This window comes from Barbus barbus, assembly GCF_936440315.1.
Source record: "Barbus barbus genome assembly, chromosome: 10".
NCBI lineage: Eukaryota > Metazoa > Chordata > Actinopteri > Cypriniformes > Cyprinidae > Barbus > Barbus barbus.
The window spans coordinates 20,957,128-20,979,605 of NC_136738.1; the positions used below are offsets into that span (position 1 = coordinate 20,957,128).

At 38.8% G+C, this 22,478-nt stretch overlaps 2 protein-coding genes across 2 annotated transcripts; one reads left to right on the forward strand and one right to left on the reverse strand.

Moving 5' to 3' along the window:
• Positions 1 to 3,364: 3,364 nt before the first annotated feature.
• Positions 3,365 to 7,480, reverse strand: LOC306876555 (zinc finger protein ZIC 5-like). Its single transcript, XM_079427838.1, has 2 exons — positions 6,290 to 7,480; positions 3,365 to 4,810 (listed from the first exon to the last, which is right to left on the reverse strand). Exons 1-2 carry the CDS (start codon positions 7,338 to 7,340, stop codon positions 4,365 to 4,367), a joined length of 1,497 nt encoding a protein of 498 aa, XP_079283964.1. The 5' UTR covers positions 7,341 to 7,480; the 3' UTR covers positions 3,365 to 4,364.
• A 4,230-nt stretch (positions 7,481 to 11,710) lies between these two features.
• On the forward strand, positions 11,711 to 15,951 carry LOC306876067 (zinc finger protein ZIC 2-like). The gene is made up of 3 exons (XM_079426978.1): positions 11,711 to 13,103; positions 14,467 to 14,630; positions 14,979 to 15,951. Exons 1-3 carry the CDS (start codon positions 12,125 to 12,127, stop codon positions 15,171 to 15,173), a joined length of 1,338 nt encoding a protein of 445 aa, XP_079283104.1. The 5' UTR covers positions 11,711 to 12,124; the 3' UTR covers positions 15,174 to 15,951.
• Positions 15,952 to 22,478: the final 6,527 nt, after the last annotated feature.

The following is a 22,478-nucleotide window of genomic DNA, read 5'->3' on the forward strand; positions in this document are numbered from 1 at the left end:
TATTACGAGAGCTACACAAAATCTAAATGTACAGAGGAAACTTCAAATCTCAACCATGAAAGTAAATGCCATGAATGTAGCAAACAAATCCTGCATTACAGAGCTTACAAATAAAAATAAAATGTAATACAGACTCTTAAAAATGTATGTAGGCTAATTATGCTGTCGCAAAAATGTGTAACAAGTTATACTAATTTAAATATTAATATAATATTAATAAACATCATTATATTGCCAAACAAATCATTAGAAATGTCTCCAACTTTGATTCATGTATTTTTATTTTAAATTTGTATTTAGCTGTCTGACCTGTAAAGAGTTTTGTCATAATGTTTGTTAATGACTTCATGAAAGTGTTAGCAAAGAATGTTTTGAGCGATAAGTACAAATAAATGATGATGTGCTCGTGGAGTAATTGATTTAATGAAGTTCCTATGAAACTATTAAAAGCGAGTGGAGGTCAGGCGAGCGGCACCCCTGAGCGCTCATTGTCAGATCTTTAACTCAAGCAATCTTTTGGGAAAGACATCGGGGCTAATAGGTGAACTCACAGCTGTCCGAGTCGGGCTCGAGCTTTCAGAGCAAATAGCAAACAACTACTCATCCGGCCTCTAACTTAATGGGACGGCAAACTTTCTCAACAGCCTCTTCTTTAGACGCATGCACGAAGGACAAGCACCTAACACCTAATCAATAAGTGCGCTAAACGACTCTTAGTTACAACGATAAAAAAACATGCAGAAAGCTTTTTTCTTCAGAGTTGAGCTCATAAAACATGTACTCACGTTGCACTGTATAAACACCCCATGACTTTTCTCCCATGCGTCAAAAGTTTTCTTGTCCGTGTTTTAGAGTTCAGTCTCGGAGTGCAGGGAGGAAACATGCAGCCCTGCAGCTGCAACTGGATTGTGTTTTCTCACTTATTCAGGAAACTTAAGATAGTAGGCAGGTAGGGTGCTTGGAAGAGTTTGGCAGAGTGCCTGGAGAATGAATATGTGCCCAGTTTTCTTGGTCTTCAAAGCATACTGTGGTAAAACACTCAACGGATGTTTATAATACCTCTCATACTTCAAGTTGTTATTATTTTGAAATGGTTTGGAGGAGAAGAGTTCAGTTTGGTTCTAAAACGTAGTCTACCAGTATTTAAAAGTGTCTCAATTTTGATTTAATAATGTGACTTAAAGTTGTTTAAATAGAAAAACAATTTATAAAAGGTCACATAGTTTTATGAATAAAATGGTATGCCCAGTTATGGTTTTATTATCATTCGTTTAAAAAATTATTATAATTGTAGATCCTTTTTTACTGAAAAAAAAAGATTCAATCTTACACCTGGTTGTCAAGTGTACAATTTTAATTATCCTTAGCTTAGAGGTTGACCAAACTAGAATCACGCGTGATTCATTTAATACGATTTTGGAATTAGATTAGTGTCATTTAATATTTATTGCACTTGTCTCTCTCTCGCTCCCTACAGACACTCAAACACCATGGCAAATATTCCATTAGTGCCGTAATTTACCTCTGAGACTTTGCAAGCTCGCAGATGAAATCTGGCAGTGTGAGTTGAACATATGTGCGACGTTCAAACAGATAAAGTGTGAAGCGCACTTAGGAGAAAGTATGGCAAAGTTAAATGTTTTCTTTTCATTGCAAGTGCTTCATATGCTCTTGGTGCATCGCTTAAAACAGGGTGCACAATGACTCGGGTACTTTGAACCCTCGTCAAACGCATAATAAGAAGCTGACAGTGTGAAATCTGACTAGACTGTAGTAAACAGCCTCCTCTGATGTGATCATTCTGTCCATAAAGACAAAACGGGAGAGAAGTCGCTGCGTTTTCACACTGACTTCTGCTTTGTCTTTTGAAAAGTGGCGTCTGAGAGTCTGACTCTTGGAGTTACTGATTTGCAGGCTGCATGTTAAGGTAGACCATGTAAGTGATTTCCACGGGCATTGCACTAAAGGAGAACAAATCGCTGACAAAGGGGGTAGCTTTTCGATTCAATCGCGTCGTTAGGACGACCGAAAAGTATTCCTCAGATAATAAGTTCTACTTCAAAGCGTCTCCCATTCAGCTGTGACTGCTGCAGCTTTTATGAAGTCCCCCCTTTTCAGTCCGAGGGGACTATCTCTTTGGTTATTTTTCACCGTGTTTATTTTGCACTATTCAAAGGGCACTTGTTTTAAATAAATAGAAGATCATTCTTTCCTTGAGCAAATAATAGTTCGTGGACAAAAGATGGGCAGAGCGCGCGCTTATTTCCGAATTAAACGTTAACGCGCGCGAGGGATTTCAAAGGTTTGGGGAAAAAAATATGAGCGATTCCGATGAAGAGCGAATTGACTGCTTTAACGTAGCATGAAACTAAAGGTCAGTGCGACTGTATCTTAATAGAGTGTTTCCAATTGAAGTGGCCTTTTTCCAGCTCCCGGTAAACACACACGCGCTTTATGAAGCGCCCTTGAACTTCACACTATTTATGGGGCGTTTCACTGACACAAAACGCTAGATTTACAGTCTCCAAACGAGTCACCAACTTGTGTGCTTTATTCCATAGGGGTTAGCGTGATGTTCATTAGCATGAAAATAAAAGTCAAACTTTCTTAGGAGGCGTTTTAGAACTTTCTTCACACATTTTCCACCCGCCATGTGAAATGTCCAGGATGCCTGTATCTGCGCTGATAGAAAATGCCGAACCCGCCGATTTTAAGGGACAAGACGGTTCGTGAGAGAGGTTTCTGCTTTGATGATTGACCATTTAGGGGCAGTTAGTAGTTTTTCTACCATAAATATTCAAATGGGAGCCATAGAAATCCAAACGCACCGTGCAGTCTTCCGTTCTGTTGTGGAGCTCTTTGAAGTGGTCCAGGACTTGCGCTGGTCAATTCTGAGCCTATAGTCTGGGACAGGGGCACTTTGAAACTGTTATTGTGCGTTTTAATGAAGGAAATGAGATGGGGGACTTTGTTTCATATTCTCCATACAACTTTCTTCTTATTGTCGGGCAGCTTTTATGTCTTATATTCCCATGAATGATTCATGCATTGATGGCTTTGTGCTATTCTACCTTTCATAACGTGTACTATTAGTTAAGTGATGGTTCCCTTTTGAAATGACACTGAATGGCCAAGGAATATTTTCATTCAGGAGAAAAAAAAATGTCTAGAAAGTGTTTTGTAGAACTTTGCTGTTTCGTTTGGTTAGCTTTACTGTCTCAACTTTAGCAATAGGCTTACTTCTTACCGCAACAGAGATATTCCTTGGATGATTAGTTTAAATCATAACTTTGAAATCTGCTGAATTTTACATGAAATACGCACACTGATCAAAGAATGAATCAAGGACTTTTTTTTTACTGAAAAGGCCATATTTACACGTCCTGCCTTTTATTCAAGTTTTCCATATATCTATACACAAACATCACATTTCTTCACGACCTTCTTACGTTTTTTTTTTTTCCATCAACACCATCATGCACCTCAACAGAAAGAGTTACTACACGGTTCATGCGAAAGATTCTTCACATTATACAGCCTATTCAAGTAAAACCTTTTTTACAGAACACGATAAAAAGCATCACTTCTTTTCACCAAAATTATATTATTCTTTGGTGTATCTGTACTTCCAGACCAACATTAATACCAGCAAATAAATTACAATGTACAAAACTTGTTGAGACGCTACGACAACATTCACAAGCATCAATACCATATACTATTTACAAATCAGTCAGGGATAGGCCTGTCAACGATACATTATTTAGGGTCTCAGTGGACATATTTCGTACTCTTTAATCAGAGTTACATTGATTTTGCATAAAATATAGGTTTAAATATTTTAAATATCACAAAAACCGTCCTGGCCACAATTATTGTATAAACTTTAACAAAGACTCCACCCATTCTTTTTATGACACTGACAATATACAAGTAAAAACTTAAAATTGTCACTGCAATTTTTGCCCCTCAGACATTTAACGTGTAAAACGATTCTCTATAAAATGATTTCTGTGCAACAAAAGGGGTTTCATATATATATATATAAAAAACAAAAAAAAAAACAGCCTAAACATAATTGATAAATCAATGTTATTTGATCTCGACAAGTCAGGTAAAATCTTAAAAAAATGTACAAGTAGATTTTTCATGTGGAAAGTTACAACTGCTTATCATATGAAACATAAATTGCATCACTGCTTTGAGCATGTTTTAAGGGCAAAACGGGGGGCAAAATCTCTTCACCCACTGACATCCATAAGTGTTCCACTTCTTCGAATTGTAACCCTTGAATTTGATGTTTTTATTATTATTATTATTATTATGTGGAGAATTTATAATGAATGTATTCCTTGCTGTTCACATCAGAGCATTGCCCTTGGATCTGTGTGTCTGAAAGAGTCCTCGTCGTCGGATTCCGACGTTGGCACATCGCTGGAGGGGGTGTGTAGATTGTTTGGTCCAGCACTCCCTTGGCACACGTACCATTCGTTTAGGTTGGTCACTTGAGGCGAAAGGTTCGACGAACGGTTCCTGTGGGGCTCCAGGTTTGGTGAGAGGGCATCACCGATCGTCGTGGAGGAGGGATGGTAAGAGGAGGCCGTGTTGGCTGAAGGGGGCGGAGGAGACTTGCAGTGAACCTTCATGTGTTTGCGAAGGGAGCTCGGGTGTGTGTACGACTTGTCACAACCCCTCACTTTACAGAAGTAAGGCTTATCGCTCGTGTGGACGTGAGAGTGCTTCTTCCTGTCACTGCTGTTGGCGAATTTCCTGTCACAGCCATCAAACTCACATTTAAACGGCTTCTCACCTGGCAAAGAAGAAAAACCAGAGCAATTAAATATAAAAATCACCCATACATATTTTACATTTTCTTGTTTACAAGAAAATAATAGCTAATGGATGGTCCATTCTCAGCAAGCACTAGTAATGGATGGTTTGGTTTTGAAAATCACAACATTATCACTGTAACCCCACAGTACTCATTTTCTGCTTTTACATATGGAATGTTCAGGCGCACCACATGACTTATGCAACCACTCTCTCATTTTCTCTGACTGAAGCTTGCCAAAACTCTTTTTTTATTATTATTTTTACTGGATATGCAACTGAGTCAACTACTGAAAACATTTCGGCCCGCCATATGCATCAGATTGCTTGGAGTAAAAGAACTGACCCCGCTTTACAAGATTTCCAAATCATATCAAAATTACATTAAACGTTGCATTGATTCACTGTGTCATTCCGAGAAAAAAACAAACAAAAACATTTGACTGACTTTTACACATATCAATGATGATTTAAGATACCACCATGTTACGACCATTATAAATGTATACTCTAGGTGGGTTTGACACGCTAGCCTACATATTCAGGGCGCAATTTACGTCAGCAGGTGCTGTGAGCATAACATGATACAGATATACAGTAAAAGAACCTAAACAATACCTGCAACTTTTTAACAACTTGCAATAACAAACTGTTACGTGAGTGCATGTTTTAGCGTATCTGTTAAATACCATAATATTATATATCTATTTTAATATCATGCACAGAGCACGCATATCATTTTGTTAGAATACATTAGAAGAACATCAGAAGTAGAGGCCTTCTTCGCTCTGCACCATAGTTTGGTTAATCACAATCCAGTAATTGCCCCATGGCTGACCCATTCTCCATATTTACATTAGTATGGATCTATTCAGACACTGTTTGTAATTCCCTGTGGCTTTAAAGAAGACAAACACGTGCAGAAAACTTCGCGTTACTATTTTACCTGCAGCCTATAAAACAATTCGTATAGGCTACTTTCCCTGTTTTGCTCGTTATTTATTTTTTATTTTATTTTACGTTAAACACGTAGCATTCAAATACAACTGCAGCTTGATGTCTTCACCCTAACGTTTTGGCACCTATCCTTGATATAAAATTGCGTGCATCAAGGAAAAAAGATGCAAAAACACTGGTATGCTCATAGCAGCATGGTGGCGGAAGTGCTTATTCCATATGTACAAGCAGCAACAACATGCATGTTGGTCTCTCGCTGCATTTTCGAAGTAAGTTCATGACGCTTAGCTACACCAAGTGATACTTTTGCTTGGCGAATAGGCACTGTAAACAAACAACCTCCTTAACCTTGGTTCTGTATGAATGGGGGATATTTGTGCATAGTAGGCTAAATAACCTTTGGTACATATCAAGAAGATTCGATTATCTGCCAAGTAGCGCAAACACGTTCAATAACAGACCACTAAAGTTTTTTCAAAGAATCGGTCGACTTTTCACTAACCTGTGTGCGTCCTCTTGTGAATCTTGAGATTTTCCGAGCGCGCGAATACTTTGCCACAACCGGGAAAGGGGCACGGGAACGGCTTCTCGCCCGTGTGCACGCGGATGTGATTGATTAGTTTGTACTTGGCTTTAAACGCCTTTCCCTCGCGCGGACACTCTTCCCAGAAGCAGACGTGACTGCTCTGCTCCGGTCCCCCGACGTGCTCCACCGTGACATGGTTGACGAGCTCGTGCATGGTGCTGAAAGTTTTCGAGCAGGGCTTCTTGGACGTCTGCTCCTGGTCAATCCACTTGCAGATGAGCTCTTGCTTGATGGGCTGCCGCATGTATCGCAAAAACGCCCCCGTGGCTCCGTGAGGAGCCGTGGCGAGGTTCACATTTAAGTTCATGGAGTTGTAGCTGTGCAGAGAAGAAGATCCATAGTGCTCGGGCCTGTGGCCGAAGTGGTCTGGCCTGCCGTAGATGTCCCCCGGTAGACCCAGACGCATCTGCCCGTTGAGGGCATGGTGGTGGTGGTGGTGGGCACCTGGGGCCGCTTGCTCGTGCAGTCCAGAGAAAAGTGGATGGGCACCACCTTCCGCGTGCCCATAAGCACCTGTTGGGGAAATGAACATGCCATGGTGATGAGGGGAGGAGGCGGAACTATGCTGGTCGCCAAGTGCATGCATAGCAGAGGCTGAGAGCTCTCTCCTGAGGATGAAGTCCCTGCTGGTGGTGTAGCCTGTGTGGGGGTGAGCCACGGGGAAACCAACTGTGGTCTGAGAAGACGTGAAAGATGCCGCGGTCTGGGCTTCGAGATGGCTTTGAACAGGCTGAGAGGGACTAAGTTTGAGAGCATTGGTCTGTGCCATGTGCTCGGGTCCAAATGGAGTGAGAGCCACTCCGGGGTCGTTGCCCATCTCCCCAGGGTGGAGGTGGGCATGGTGGGAGTGCGGGTGATGCCCCCCTATCCCCGGGAAGCCTGTCATATTCTGATGAGGAAGGGCTTGAGTCGATGCCAAATCCGCTAATCTTATCGCCGAATTCCTCTTGTTTAAAGGGGGCTCCATCACTACGCTGTCATGTCCACGCTCACCGCTATTGTTTTCGCCAACTACGGGCCTTCTGAAACCATTAAAATATATGTATATGACCGTCTATAGAACTTCTTTTGTCCTGCCTCTAACTCTGCTTGCTCCTTTTCCCACTCTGTCCTCAAGCGATTGGCAGAACATACAACAGTTGGAGGACACAGTGGGGAATAGAGTTTAGAAATGGCACTGCGGGTATTGGACAGATTTCGGTGACTGGCAGTTAAGAGAACGAAGCGATTGGCTGTCTTTCAGCGCAGAGGCTCAGCGGGGTTCCGCCCCCTCACTCTCTTCATCACTGTTCACTCCAGAAAGTTGTGCTCACAAAGTTACAGGCAAATCTGTTTACCGAGACACACACACGCACGCACGCACACGTGAAAGGATGTTGTTTTTCTCTTTGCACAAAACAGTGACACTACATACGCGGAGCATATTGTGCAACACCCCCACACATCGTTTGAAATATATTTAGAAATTAAATTCAAATCATATGATTAAATAAAAAAATAAAATAAAATAAAACGTTGTCAAGCATGAATTCAGCAAAAATAAAATTAATTTTCTCCGGACAAATAAATCGTTTCATTATGTTGACAGATAGAACAGACTCAGGATAAAATTGGGACAATGGAAATAAAATTACAAGTACAAACAAACGCATGCTATACCACACTTATTTGTTTCTAATTTTTACAATGCATGCATATAAGTAAAACTAAATTATTAGATACATAAAACAAAATCTTACATGTGGTGTTTATTCAACCAAACAAACGATTAGGCTTTACGCCCTAATAAACAGAAATTGCAAACGCCTACGTTCATGAAATTCTTACTAGTAACCTACTTTATCCAGATGGATTTATCGTTAGTTAATTTTACATAATTAACATTATCATGCTTTAAAAATACACGTAAATGCAACAAATGTATTTTACCAAGGTATCTGTGCTAAAAAAACGCAATTTTGAACATTATCCTCAGTCCTCGCTGTCAGAAACTGATTCCTGTGCAGAAAGTAGCTACAGAAGAGAAGCGCCCCTTGAAATATCTTAGAAAAAAGTCTGTCAATAATCTTCCCAAAAAGCGTTCTGTGACATGATTCTTTATAATGTTATATATATACATATATAAAATCTTAATTTTCCCCTGTTTTTTTTTTTAAGAATATTGTATAAGAGACATTACAGTTCACATAATTTCATCTCATGTTTGTTTGTGTGTGCTTTACGTGTGTGTCATGAAGCACGTCCACGCCCTTTTAGAGTCCATGTTGAACTCAGCAGGAAGTGTATGCCATTGATTTAATATGTCTTAATACAAAGACATCTTTTAAAATGCTTCAGGGCAGTTGTTACCATATTCCAAATAATTATTTCAAAACCTAATTACCAAAGTACAGCAGAAGGTTAAACAGCCCCACCCTTAAACCTCAACAAAAAAATAACAATTCTGCTCGCAAATTTGAAGTCACATGCTTTTCTAACAATACTAAAAATATAGATTAAAACATCCTAAATAAATTAGAAATTTATCAACGTCATTGGTTAGACATTTCTGGTAAAACTGCATACCCAAGTTTATCAAACCTTCAAGAAGGGAAAAAAGCATTCATAAGATTTTCTTATTTTTGTGGATATAAAGCATGTGTATCTCTCCTGCACCTGTAGTAACTGAAAGTGTTGTGATTTCCTGCATAAGCCATCATGCCTGTCAGCTTTGTCAAGGGTCTTAATTTGGAATGAATGGAACCACGATGTATGTCGGTTAATGTGACAGAAGCATTACAATCTATGCTTTCTAATGGAGATTTACGACATCCCAACGTTTACCTCTGAATTGTGTTGGACGAACAAGACCGTATTCAAGAGTGTCTTTAAAAATAATTCAGTCGTATTGATTGCTGAGTAGGCTACACTTACAACAAAAGTTAATGATGAGAATGTCATAAATAATAAATATTTAAAACAAGCTTGTGAGTAAATGTGAATTTTCGTTGCCTGTTGTTTATGAAACGACGTATCTAACGGAGGGAGAAAGCCAGCACTTGTTTTACTACAACCTTTGAACAGTGAGGATTTCTTAAATTAAAAGTGTAGCATATGTGGTCTCCAGGGGTCGAAGGTCAAACACCCTTAAAATACCCAAGGTCACTAAAAGTAACCAATAATGCGTCACTATGATAATGTCAAAGTTAAAAGAAATGCCTTGTCGCTTTGGCTAAGAGCTTTACACATTAATTGAAAGCCATAATTCTAACTAATGTAACTATAGGGGTATGGTACTTCATGTATTGTAATTTAAAGATTATTCGCGATTTTTTGTTTTCACATGTGGAGAAAAAAAAATCAAGGTTAATATCTAGACAGGGACGCGCATATATATATATATATATATATATATATATATATATATATATATATATATAATAAGCCAAATTTGTTTGCCCCTGTGTTTTCGTGTGTGTTTGGTTTTGGCCTTTTCGAACTTCTTCCCTTCCTTGCTACATGAGAAAAAAAGAACAAAAACTGCGGCTATGTGTTCCAGGCCGACTGCACTCTCAGACTTTCTCTTTCTTCTTCTCCCTGCCCATTGAAAAGAGGAAAGGTTTTTGTGGTTTTCTGGAGAAATAAAGAACTTCTTAGAGAGGTCGGCAGACGTGACTTTGAACTTGGATCAGATCCTGTGTTTCCTGTGGAGAGGGTAGAAATAGTCTTGGAAGAATGGTACATAACGTTCAAACAGCATGGCTTTGAGCTGAGGCACACAGAATTCCCAAAGTTTTATACATCCTCCGCCCTATTATTTACAGCTTAAAGCGCTCGGAGGAGAGGAAAGACAAGACAAAGTGTGTTGCGCGTTGGAACGGGACTTTATGGGACTTAGGTTCAATGAAATTGTAAGTAAACCTCCTTTAATTGAATGTTAACATTTAAATAAACACTCGTATGGTGCACGTAGGACTTTTTCTTAGATCAGAAATGGTCCCTGGATTGGCTTATAGCTATACATTGGCCTGGAGTCCGTAACGCAGTAGCCCCATGCACATGTGCTAGGATAAATTCAGTTGGACGGTTTGGTTATTGTCAGGGAGTGTACAGTGTAGTCCACATAGGAAAAGCTCGCATATACCCCTGTTCCATAACCACAAAATTCCGCTAAACTTGATTTTAAATAATACAGATTCCCTGATTTATTCACGCAGAAAGACCTCGGTCCGTGACGTCACTATTTATTTATTTTTTTTAATTAAAGGTATAACACATGGTGTTTTTGACATGGAAATATGTTCAAATGGCATTTTGTTATTGTATGTGCTCAAATATTTAGAATAGGCTACTCTGTGCGCATATTTAGATGTGCCTAAAAAATAGTCTTATGATAGGAAAAATGTAGATAGCACCAGCATACAATAATTCTCAAATTTATACTGTGTATTTACTGTGTTTCAAACCTTATGTGGAGTTTATGGTTCTACTGTAGAGGAAACACAGTGTGTTTCAGAGTCGGTCTAGCAGCGTTTTGGTGTTAGCTACGAATTAGTGCGTTTTAATGCAGTAAATTAATTAAAGTATTCAATGTAAAGATGATGTTGTTGGCAATGACGATGGTGTATTGCCGACAACTCTCCTGCCTTATTTTTCATGTCATTGAATCTATTTTTAGTAGGCTACTTTATATCTCAATAGGATAATGTATAGGCTATTTATATATTAATACACTTTTGTTTATTTTTGATGCGTCCATCAACACTCAGGGAGACATGATCACGTCCTTTAGGCTATTCAAATGCTGACCACCAGATAGGCTACACACTGGATGCGAACTAGTGTTTTAATTCATCATCAGGGTGTTGTCATACTCACGTGCAGACTGAGTCAAGACACCTCGAGTGAGGTTTGTGAGTTTGTTTTTCATTCACGTTAACCCTGTCTATTTGTTGGATTACACTATGCGAAAGTAACTAAACAGATTTCTCTATAACCAAACTATCCTGCATATTTTATGCCATTAAGTAATTAGGCCTATGCAAACTGTAGTGGCGAAGTTCACCAAAGAATTATGGCTTACACTTACTCTTATGAGCCCGCGTGGCAAGTGATTTAGATTTTTAAGCGGTCTGATTAAACGCGAGTATTTTTGCTCTCCTTCTACCTATTCCCCGAAAAGGCTCTCCGAAAAGTAGGCGGTAATTGTCGGTGGAAGATGGCGATCAGCGATTAGTTGCCAAAGGAGTGCGTTCGATTGGAGGGGCACCTGGGATTGATGAGGAGCGGCGGCCAATGAGAGCGCGTCAAATGAATGACCGGGCTCCAGTTAAAGGGGGCGTAAGAGGAGGTAGTGCCAGTCCACTGAGAAAGAGGGACCCTCCGAGATAAACATAGACAAGCGAAAGAAATAAACATTCCAATTCGAGATGCTTCAAGAGCAAGGAAGACTCAGTAAAATAATAACTCGTATTTTCGTGTAATCCGAAAATTACGACATCGACTCAGTTTGAAAGGGAACGAGCAAAGGAATCTTTTCATTTCGCTGCATTGGGGATTTTGAGTAACAAGTTATCCACAAGAAAAATATAGTCTAACTTAATACGCAAAGCTTCTTTCCTATGAACGGATCGAACTTCATCGCCTCATGTCGTGTTCTCAAATCTGGAAGTTAATATTCCTGTAGCGCATTTGATTTTATTTTGTTACATGTTTTGTTGAAGCGCCGCACATAGCCTGCTTGAAAGAGAATTGGTTTTGCTCAACGAAAGCATGTTACTGGACGCTGGGCATCAGTTCCCTGGTTTGGGAGTGAGCACCTTTGCCAGGCATCATCACTCCTCCAGTGAGATGCAGGACAGAGACTTGAGTTTAGCGCAGAACAGCTTCGTCGACTCGGCGCACATGGGCGCATTCAAATTGAACCACGATCTCTCGCCCGGACAGAGTTCTGCATTCACGAGCCAAGCGCCCGGTTACCCTGCCGCGGCTCTGGGCGCGCACGCGGCTCATGTCACATCATACGCGAGCTCGCCGTTTAACTCCACGCGGGACTTTCTCTTTCGCAGCCGTGGATTCGGGGAATCGTCACCGGCGGGAGGCCAGCACGCACTCTTCGGCCCCACTGCCGGCTCGCTCCATCACTCTCACACAGACAGCCAAGGCCACATTCTGTTCCCTGGCATCCACGAGCAGCATGGATCTCACGGCTCCCCAAACGTGCTCAACGGGCAGATGCGACTCGGACTACCGGGGGAGGTTTTCGGCCGATCAGACCAGTACCACCAGGTCTCCAGCCCGAGGACCGACCCTTACTCAGCCGCTCAGCTGCACAACCAGTACGGCTCCATGAATATGAACATGGGGATGAATATGGCAGCGCATCATCATCACCCCGGAGCCTTCTTTCGCTACATGAGGCAGCAGTGTATTAAGCAAGAGCTCATCTGTAAGTGGATCGATCCGGAGCAGCTCAGCAATCCGAAGAAGAGTTGCAATAAAACTTTCAGCACCATGCATGAGCTGGTCACCCACGTCTCGGTCGAGCACGTTGGAGGACCCGAACAGAGCAGCCACACCTGCTTTTGGGAAGAGTGTCCCCGGGAAAGCAAGCCCTTTAAAGCCAAATATAAACTGGTCAATCACATACGCGTGCATACGGGAGAAAAACCTTTCCCCTGCCCGTTCCCTGGATGTGGCAAAGTCTTCGCGAGATCAGAAAACCTGAAGATTCACAAGAGAACCCATACAGGTATGATATTTATTTCGTCTGTAAGTCTTGCATTTGTTTTGCAGCTATACAATGGTCTTTTTTTTTTTATAAACCCCCAGAATAGTAGCGCAAATAGTGGTTCTTACAAAAATAAGCTGATTACTGTAGGTTGGTGTATTTTTAGACTTTGAGAGCGCATACTTAGATTGACGCTTAAAGTAGATTTAGATCTTTAAAAGAAAACGGATGCTTGTAAGCACATATAGGCTAATTCGCGTAAGTGAACTCGGCTGAAAACGATTATGCCTGGTCGCGTATCGAGTAAATGCGATGTTTTGCAACAATGAGCTGAATTATGTAAGAGAGTGCCGAGGGTTTGTGGTTCATAAAGTTTAAACGGGTCAAAGGCGACTCTAGGGCTCATCGCGTGCGCAGAGCAGCCGTAAATCTCTCCAACCGGTTTAATGTTTGCGTGGACCAATGCTCGAGCACTCGGGTGACTACGTCAGGATTTTGAAATTACTCCAGTTTGTGCGTGTTTTTGGCCACGTTACGGGGTATTTTAATTGTTGTTAAAATTAGAAACAATGTATACACTAACACTGATACACTTTATATTCATGAAACCATTAAAAACAACGATTACAAAGTGTATATACAGAGCATAGAGCTACGCGTAACCACACGCACGTACATACGAATTGCAAAATGAATACATACCATTACCAACACAAAAAGGACTACATAAAAATAAGAATATATTTCCTACTTTAGGAATGGGCGATATGTGGGCCTATTGTTATTCTTTCCATTGCATTAACAGTCTATGTGTTAGTCAGGCCATTGCCAGGGTTGCATATTTGAGCAATTTCCTCTTTAGAATACACGGAGGTATTGAGCCTTCTATTTGTCAAGGTGTTAATTGCATTGTGATTATTTCTAAGCAAATGGCGAAGTTCTTGTGTGGGGCTGACAAAAGCTAAACGTTGAAAATAGGAAATGGTGTTATGTGACCGATTTCCCCCCTTATTTTAATTTTGTTTTATTTAAATAAAGTAAATCCTTCCTAACGTAATTATCAACAAAATTAGATTTTATATAGCCTATATATGCTATTTTGTTGTTACCTTTACACTGGTCATCATATTTCTAGATGTGGTTGTGTGACCCCCTGTGTCTTTGTAAGGCATCTCTGTATTACTACGTGCATATGATCATTTCAGTTTATTTAGAATGCTACGCAATTTATTTGAAATATTTACATATAAATGTTATTTTGAAGTGTACCGGGATGGCAGATGTATTCTATATTTTGATGTGCGCTATTTTTGTTGTGTTTTGAAAAGCTGAATTAAACTTTAAACAGTAATCGTGTGAATGTTTATGCGGTTTTTCTTCTCAGGGGAGAAACCATTTCAGTGTGAGTTTGAGGGATGTGATCGGCGCTTCGCGAACAGCAGTGACCGAAAGAAGCACATGCACGTTCACACGTCAGACAAACCATATCTTTGCAAAATGTGTGACAAGTCCTACACTCATCCCAGCTCTCTCCGAAAGCACATGAAGGTAATTCTTCCAGATTCCTCTAGAACAAAGAATGAGAAATACATTATACTTTTTTGTGTCACTAAGATGATTACTTCGTGCCACTTTGTGTATTAATAGCAGTAGGTTAATACATTTAATTAAAATTTAAATAACACTAACAAACATAAATTATAAGTGCATATCAGGTAATTGGCTAATGCATATTGAAAAAGTCAGAACTTATATTAAATTTTCACTCATATTGTCATATTGGAACGAACTACTTATTTGTCTAGAATTTACTCATGAACAGTTTGGGCAATACACATTATTCATGATTCATTCCGAGGATCATTAATGATTTCATTTTTTTGGTGTGTGTTTTAGGTTCACGAGTCATCCCCACCTGCATCTGACTCTTCGCCAGCGGCAAGTTCTGGTTATGAGTCCTCAACACCCCCTGGTCTGGTGTCCCCCTCCACTGAGACCCAAAGCAACAACAATCTGTCGCCTTCCTCAGCGGTCCACAGTTCCAACAACCACAGCAGTTTATCGTCCAATTTCAGTGAATGGTATGTTTAAGACTGTGCCATCCCAGGAGGAATCATTTCAGAAAACCAGGAGATCCATATATAAAACGAACGCTCCTATATTATGCGCTTGTCCAGCAGGATTAACATTCCCACATCGACTGAAGAACCGTGCGCAAAAGCACTAAACGTCCTCTTTTTGTACATACTACGCGCTCTCTTTCCCAATGGTTGTAATAGGTTTTGTCGGTTTTTTGGTGTATAGATGTTCCTTCAATGGTAGCTATTTCTCTAACTGGACTTTTTAGTGCACATATTACCATAAAGTTGTATTATCAAAATGAATATTGTGATCCCATTATGGCAAACTGATTGTAAACTAAACAACTATTAACTGGAAAGAGTGCCAAAGTCAACATTTAACGAAGACTGACACAATATTTGCTTGTGAATGTATATCTTAGTTTGCTGGGCTTAACTTGTGATGTCTTGTGCTTTGCAAGTTTGAATTGTGATATATATTTGGAAGATTGTGGGGCAAATTAATGTCGTGCCGTTAAATATCTGTAACTACACCCTTCTTTTTGTAAATATCGACTGCCATATTTATCCATTTGTAATTAAATTATGGTATTTACTTGCTACAGATGAAACAATATTTATAAAGAATGTTTCTTTACTATAAATATGTACAATTATGGGCTGAACAGGGGCAGTTGTTTTGTTATATGTGTTTTGGTTCAAAGTTTCAGAAGTGTTTTCTCCATTATTGTGATAAAAATTTTACTGCATACAGATATAATAAAACGTGGTGCAAGTGTACAATCTTTACAACGCGTCGTGTTCTTTCCATGTTATTTAAGCATTATATAGATCAACTTTTAGGCCTTCTTTTTGTATAGGCTAAACAGACTATTTAAATAGACTATTTAAGACTATTAAACAGAATTTACGCAGTGGTCTGAAAGCAAGACGCATTCAGCTGTTGTGTAGTGTTGGATAGATATTGTTGAAATGTCTTTCCATACACAAACACTAATGATTTCTAGCACCGAAGGGCATATTTCAGCATTTTAAAAGAAAAAAAAAGACAGAAATATTTAAATAGAACATTCGCAACATAGGAATATTGAGAGCAGTATGCAGAAAATGTATACACGGGAAAACTGATCTGCCTTTTATAATCAGTAGGCCTACTATTAATATAAACCTTGCCGCCACTGTTCTAGTGCTCCATTTTTTATTTTATTTTTAAAGACCCATGCGTTTAATTTTGGATAATGCCGCAGTCGCACTTCCTTCCACACTTAATAAAATAGAGTTTGAAATCAAGTGGCCGTGAACTTGAACTTGACTCTTTTTTCCTGCAGAATTAAGAGGTGACTGGCAGTCCCTGCGACTTGTTCGCTCGATTGAAATTTCATTTCGTGTGCTTTTCTCGGCGCTCAGAGGATGCATAAACACATTCAGATGTGAGAATAAAAAAGCGGAATAAAATCAGTTTTAACAGGGGCATTTAACATTATGCAGCAACATCAAGGAATATTGTCGCAGGCTATTTTTTTCGTGTATGATGATATCACTGACAGCACGAAAACAATCCTCCAGCATGAGTAATTAATAGACTGGAGATACTTGAGAGCGATCGTATCCGTGTCACTATCTGTGTTAAAGCTCTAGTGCAATGTGTAGAACTTTAGACGGTGAAGGATCAGATTAATATTCATGTGTGTAAAGCCTGGGGGAAGGGATAGACTGTTAGACGCTTTTTCTATTGTTGTTGACTGTAAAATCACCACCCGGTGCCACAGTGTGTTTTTTAGATGGGCACATGAACATAATGTATACCCTACATAATTTATTCACGGGAAATACAACTTGGAGCCACCCACAAGAAGCCAGTTGGTCCGTTCAGAAATCACCAGAAGACTGATTATTAATGTGCAGTTGCCTATCGGCTGCAGGGTACAATCTTTTCTTGGCTGTTGATTGAATCGCCCACTCATTGGCTTGTGTTGGTTATCCGCTGGATATAAATACTCTCTGTTAAGGCATACTTTGACATAGTTGTGTGTTGGTGTTTTGACCTGTTCAGGGAGGATGGTGTGACCTGTAGGGAGAGTGAAAGGTCAGGGTCCTGCGGAGCTTGGGTGGCGTTTCCTTCGCAGCGCATGCTGCTCTGATATTGATCCGTGTAGAAAAACCTGCCTACAGAAAAAAAAGTACTGTTCAAGACTGTACATTCCACTTTCAAACAGACTTTATTATTTTTTTAACAAGCAATGTTTCTGAATTTCTCCTACGTACAAATGAAAATTCAAAAGGCGTTTTGGTTCAAATCATTATTTTATAGCATATGTTAACAATGAAATGCTATAAACGAAACAAATATACATAACGATACGAAACAATAATAGGCTAATAATAATAATAATAAATATTTTCATTGTGTGCTTGAAAATGCATTTACGTTATGCTTCAAAAGTTGTTTTTATTTTTATTTTTTGGATTTATGAGACTGGTGAGTGCTGCCAACTCCCGCTCTTAGAGCTCATCCAGCGGAGCTTTTAACAGACCAGAGGGATAGGAGCCACCTACAAACAAAACACTGGCTAACACCAGATTGTTTTTTTTTGTTTTTCTTTCTTTCTTTCTAAATTTCACCATTTAGATTTCAGGAAAAAAATCATAAAAATAAATAGGCTATATTATGTAAAAACTTATAATGTTAGAAAATGTTACTAAATAACACCAGAATGTTAACCAAGAGCTGTAATTGTTCCTAGGCGGTGGAAATAACCTCACTCTCAATGATTAGAGCAATGGCTGCCTTCATTTTCCAGCCGATTTCATCCACACCTGCAGACATGCGCAAACATATATGCGCAGTCTCTCCCTCACACACACACACACACACACACACACACACACACACACACACACAGAGAGTAGTCCCACTGGTTTTCTCACACACAGAATGCAATAACAGTGAACTATGGCAGATTTTCCCCCAACTTTTATTCTATTGCTTCTCTTTTTGTTATAATTAATTTGGAACATTTTCCCCAAGAGAGATCACCAGTTCGAGAGATGTTCTGGGATCATATTATTTCGCCTTATTGTACCCCTATCTTAATCAATTTTAATTCTAGTTTATTTTGTAAAATTAATTCTAAATGATTTTATTCGTATTCAACTTATTTGTACATATAGGCCTACATATATGTAATTATTGTAAGACAAATATGTACTAGACGTATGTGCCAAATGAGTCTTGTGTTATAGTCTTAGAGACTATCGTTAAATAACTAGAATAATGTTTCACAAACATTATAATGTTTGTGAAACAGTCGAAGCAGCTACCTCTTTAAGTCAGAAAATAAACTAAATAATCAGGTCAGACGCTTTAGTTAATAACGTGTCCGCGGATCACAGATGGAATCAGTAAAAATAAATGATTAATGTAGGTTGTATATTTTATATAAAGAGTTTTAGCTATTTATATTGTTAATATGATTAAAATCAGTGCCATCTTGCATCAAATCAAACCTACGAGCTTGTAAAATCCTAGTGGTTGTCCTTATGATTGACTTTTACCATTTCTAGCTAAGCGAATTTGGCAGTGTATTCCACCGAACTATGGTATTAATGATATGACTTATGTAAATATTAATTAGTTATTGCCAAAGTGGAGAACAGAAAAACGTGAATGAATGTGTTTTGACTGATAATAAGAGGTGACACATAAAAACAAAAACACACATTTAACGTTACAATTTCTACATTTCAAATGTTCAAATGTAGCTAAATTAATCTATTTTGAGCTGGGTTAAAGAGTGATATGAAGAAAAATTGTAAACATACAGGCCTATGTAACACGGAGAGTCCATGTAACCTTATGTGACCTGCGCCCTAAATGAGGTCACAAAGATGGGGAAATAAACGGTTTATTCAGTATTTTTCAGTAGCCTATATTTTTTTAAATAATAAATGTAATTAAATGTTGATGAAATTTGAACAATCTCAGATTTATGTAATTGAACATAACGAATTTACAGACAAATAATCGAATAGTTTTTTTGGACTACATTTTCTTTGTTGTAAAACAGCACATACGAGAGTAAAACAATATGAAAAGTTTTTATTGTGAGAGAAAGCGCATTTTTTTTGAAAATCTAAAATGTTTTAATAAAAAAAAAAAATTCTGTCCAACAATGAATAAAATACAAAATAACTTTAACACACACATAGGCCTATAATAGGCCTATATATACATGTTTTATTTTTTTTATTTTTTTCGGGCAATAGAGTTGGAGATATTTTATTACTAAATTTATAATAGGTCTATTAATATACCGACTAAAATAAATTTATAATAAAACCCCTTGAAAGCACACATAAAGCTGACAAAATCCCGGCTAGTTTAGCTGAATATGGTAAAATAAATAAATTATGGCTCTCGAAAGACAGCTTCAAACATACATTACTGACGGCCACTGCTGAACCCACACTGTAACCTAGTTCAGTAATATCAACATATTGATAGACACTTGTCTATCAGGAGTGCTATAGCTATATGTAACTGTTATTATATAACATGTTATATGTAAACATGTTTGCAATGTATACATTTAAACTGCCATGGGAAAAAGAAGAGGATGAAAAGGATGAAGAAAAAGTGGCAGGCTCTCATTTAGAAAACGCTCACTTAAATCTCATGTGTTAACAATATTTATTTAAACGTGAAAACGGTTGTTTTAATATCTCTATTATATATCATACCTATAATGTTTTGACTCGTCTGTCATTCAGGCCTGTCACGCGCCATGCACAGAGGGCGGAATATAGTTTTAAGACGATTATTTTAACAAATACTTATTTTTTTTGTTAATGATGAAAATGCATTCATGTCGATATTTTTGTGTACATTTGTCTCTGATAAAGTAGGGGAAAATAAGCAACAGTTACACGTAATAACGAACTAGCCAGTGGTTCAAGGTTCACGTTAATTTACAGACGTTTTACGCACAATAAAAATAGTGTTTGGATAAATGTGCCGTGTAGATTCACTTTTAACTTTAAGCTTCGAGAAACCAAGCATTAGTGACGGTAATTATGTAAATAAATTGAGACATTTAATCATCTTTTAGCAATTTCATATAATAAATTTTGGCCTTTAACTGAAACGACCCACATCTAATAATTTCATTTATTATGACCAGTTTACATTGCAAATGGTCCATACATGATCTGAACTGAGAACTTAATAAATTAGACACACGGGTGTGAGGCATGGCAACCTGTTTATTTAATTGTTTTATTGATGGACATTCTGCTTTATGTAAAAAATTTGTTACACAGAGGTATAAAGTTTGTCAGTGTGCCAAATTTATCATGTTTCTCAATAGGTTTGTAAGCAATCGAAAAAACAAAATGAACAACACACAAATTTAATTTAATTAAGACTTTTCTTTAGGAGCATCACACTGTATATAATTCTTCTTAAAGTAGACCTCAGGCCTTTTCTCTCTTCCTTTGTCTGTCTGCCTGGCTGTTCAGACCACCCCTTTCTTATAGTATGTTTATGTGGAAGTCTATGTACAGTTGAGCTTCCTGTTACAAAACTGAGACTTTCATGTCACGAGGAGTGGACATAGACACAGCCTTTCTCACGACAAATGTATAAGCTTACTTTGAGCAAGCAGGAATAGCTGTCACTTCTGGCCTATAGACACAAACAAAAAGCCTAATTCCTGGAGGAAATCCAAGCTGGCACCGCCTATTCAGGACAGACATGACCGAGCCATTGAAAACCTCCCCTGCTAAACACTTTCCCTTTTATATACATTCACGTGTTTTTCACTCATGGGAGTCATTTTGTTAGTGTGAACACACTAACACTAACAAATTACGACGTACAGTCATGCTACTGCAAACACCATAAACACTTTATTCCTCTTTCAACATGAGCCACATGATGTTTGCTAGATCTAAATAATTTTGATATTCCAGTATTACACTATTATGAGCTTCTGGGAAATGGCTGGTTAAATCTCTCTTGAAAGTACGCATTCAGAGTATTCAGTAAAATTATTTCAGTAATTATTGTATAGAAGGTTGTGGATAGAAAAATAAGCCACTTATGTTTTTTTTTTTGTTTTCCTATTTTCTGTAATGGTTCATTGATGGTGGTAGGTGGATTTCACTCACACACCTACAGATGGACGTCAGATTTGGGTCACTAACTGAAGTCTAATGACGCAAGTCAGTTACTCACTAAAACTCGGTTCAGAAGGTGCACTTTGTATTATTCAGCCCCGAGAACGCTGCTATAAAAGGTGCAGCTCCTGTTTTTGAAAAGCATTACTGGGCCTGGGCCTACTTTTTTATGCAGACCCCTCCACACATATAAACCTAGAGTCACACCTCTGCGACTTTGATCTTCAAACACAGCGTTTCTCTGTCCGAGGGCAGCAGCAGGGCTAAAGATGCTCTCAGAGTTTGGTTTTATAAGGACTTAATGACTTAATGGAACAGAACCCCTCTTGTTCTCCACCTTTATGTTGTATTTGTTATGGAAACCGGCGGTTTGGAGCTACCTGTTTATTTCAGCATTTTTATCAGATTTAAAGAGGAGAAGGTAATTGGACTTGACTAGCTGCTCTCACCAAATGAAAAACCCTCAACTCCGCCAAACTCAAAAACACGTGAGATACTAAAACATAGACGAGGAAAAGAATGCACTTTATGTCAAAATGAATTTGTTTTAGCACTTAATTCAATCAGTTAATGGAGACAGTCAAAGTCTTCTGAAAACTCGTACTTTCGATAAGCTGTATCTGAGACTCCCCACGTCTCTCTCCTGCTGTTATTCTTGCGTATAACGATACTTAGAGCAGGAAAACGCCATTCAGGAGAATTCACACGAGCTGACAGAAATGAGTGTTGATGGCTCTTTTCAAAATATCAAGGAGCGTGCAGATACCCTCTCTTACGTCGCAGATAAGCTTCTTCCCAGCTGTCTCTTTCGTACTTTTCTCATTGAGCACCTTTGACTATATCTTAAAAGCAAATGTGAAAGCAAAAAACCCTGGTGCTCCAAGGATTTGGTTTGATATTCCTGTGCATATCTAATATCTTATAAGTTTTTGACTTTGCCCACATCAAGAGTTTACAAGTGGCCCTCCACAGGTTATTAAAACACCAGGAACGGTTGAAGATGAACATCAAAACAGTAGCAGTCTGTGCGGAATGGATTCCTGTGCCGTAAGTTGTAGAACTGATCCTTTTTTTTTTTTTTTCACTGTCTGGTCGTCACATGAGGAGGCCGCGCGCCCGTGGAGCTCTCTGAAAACTA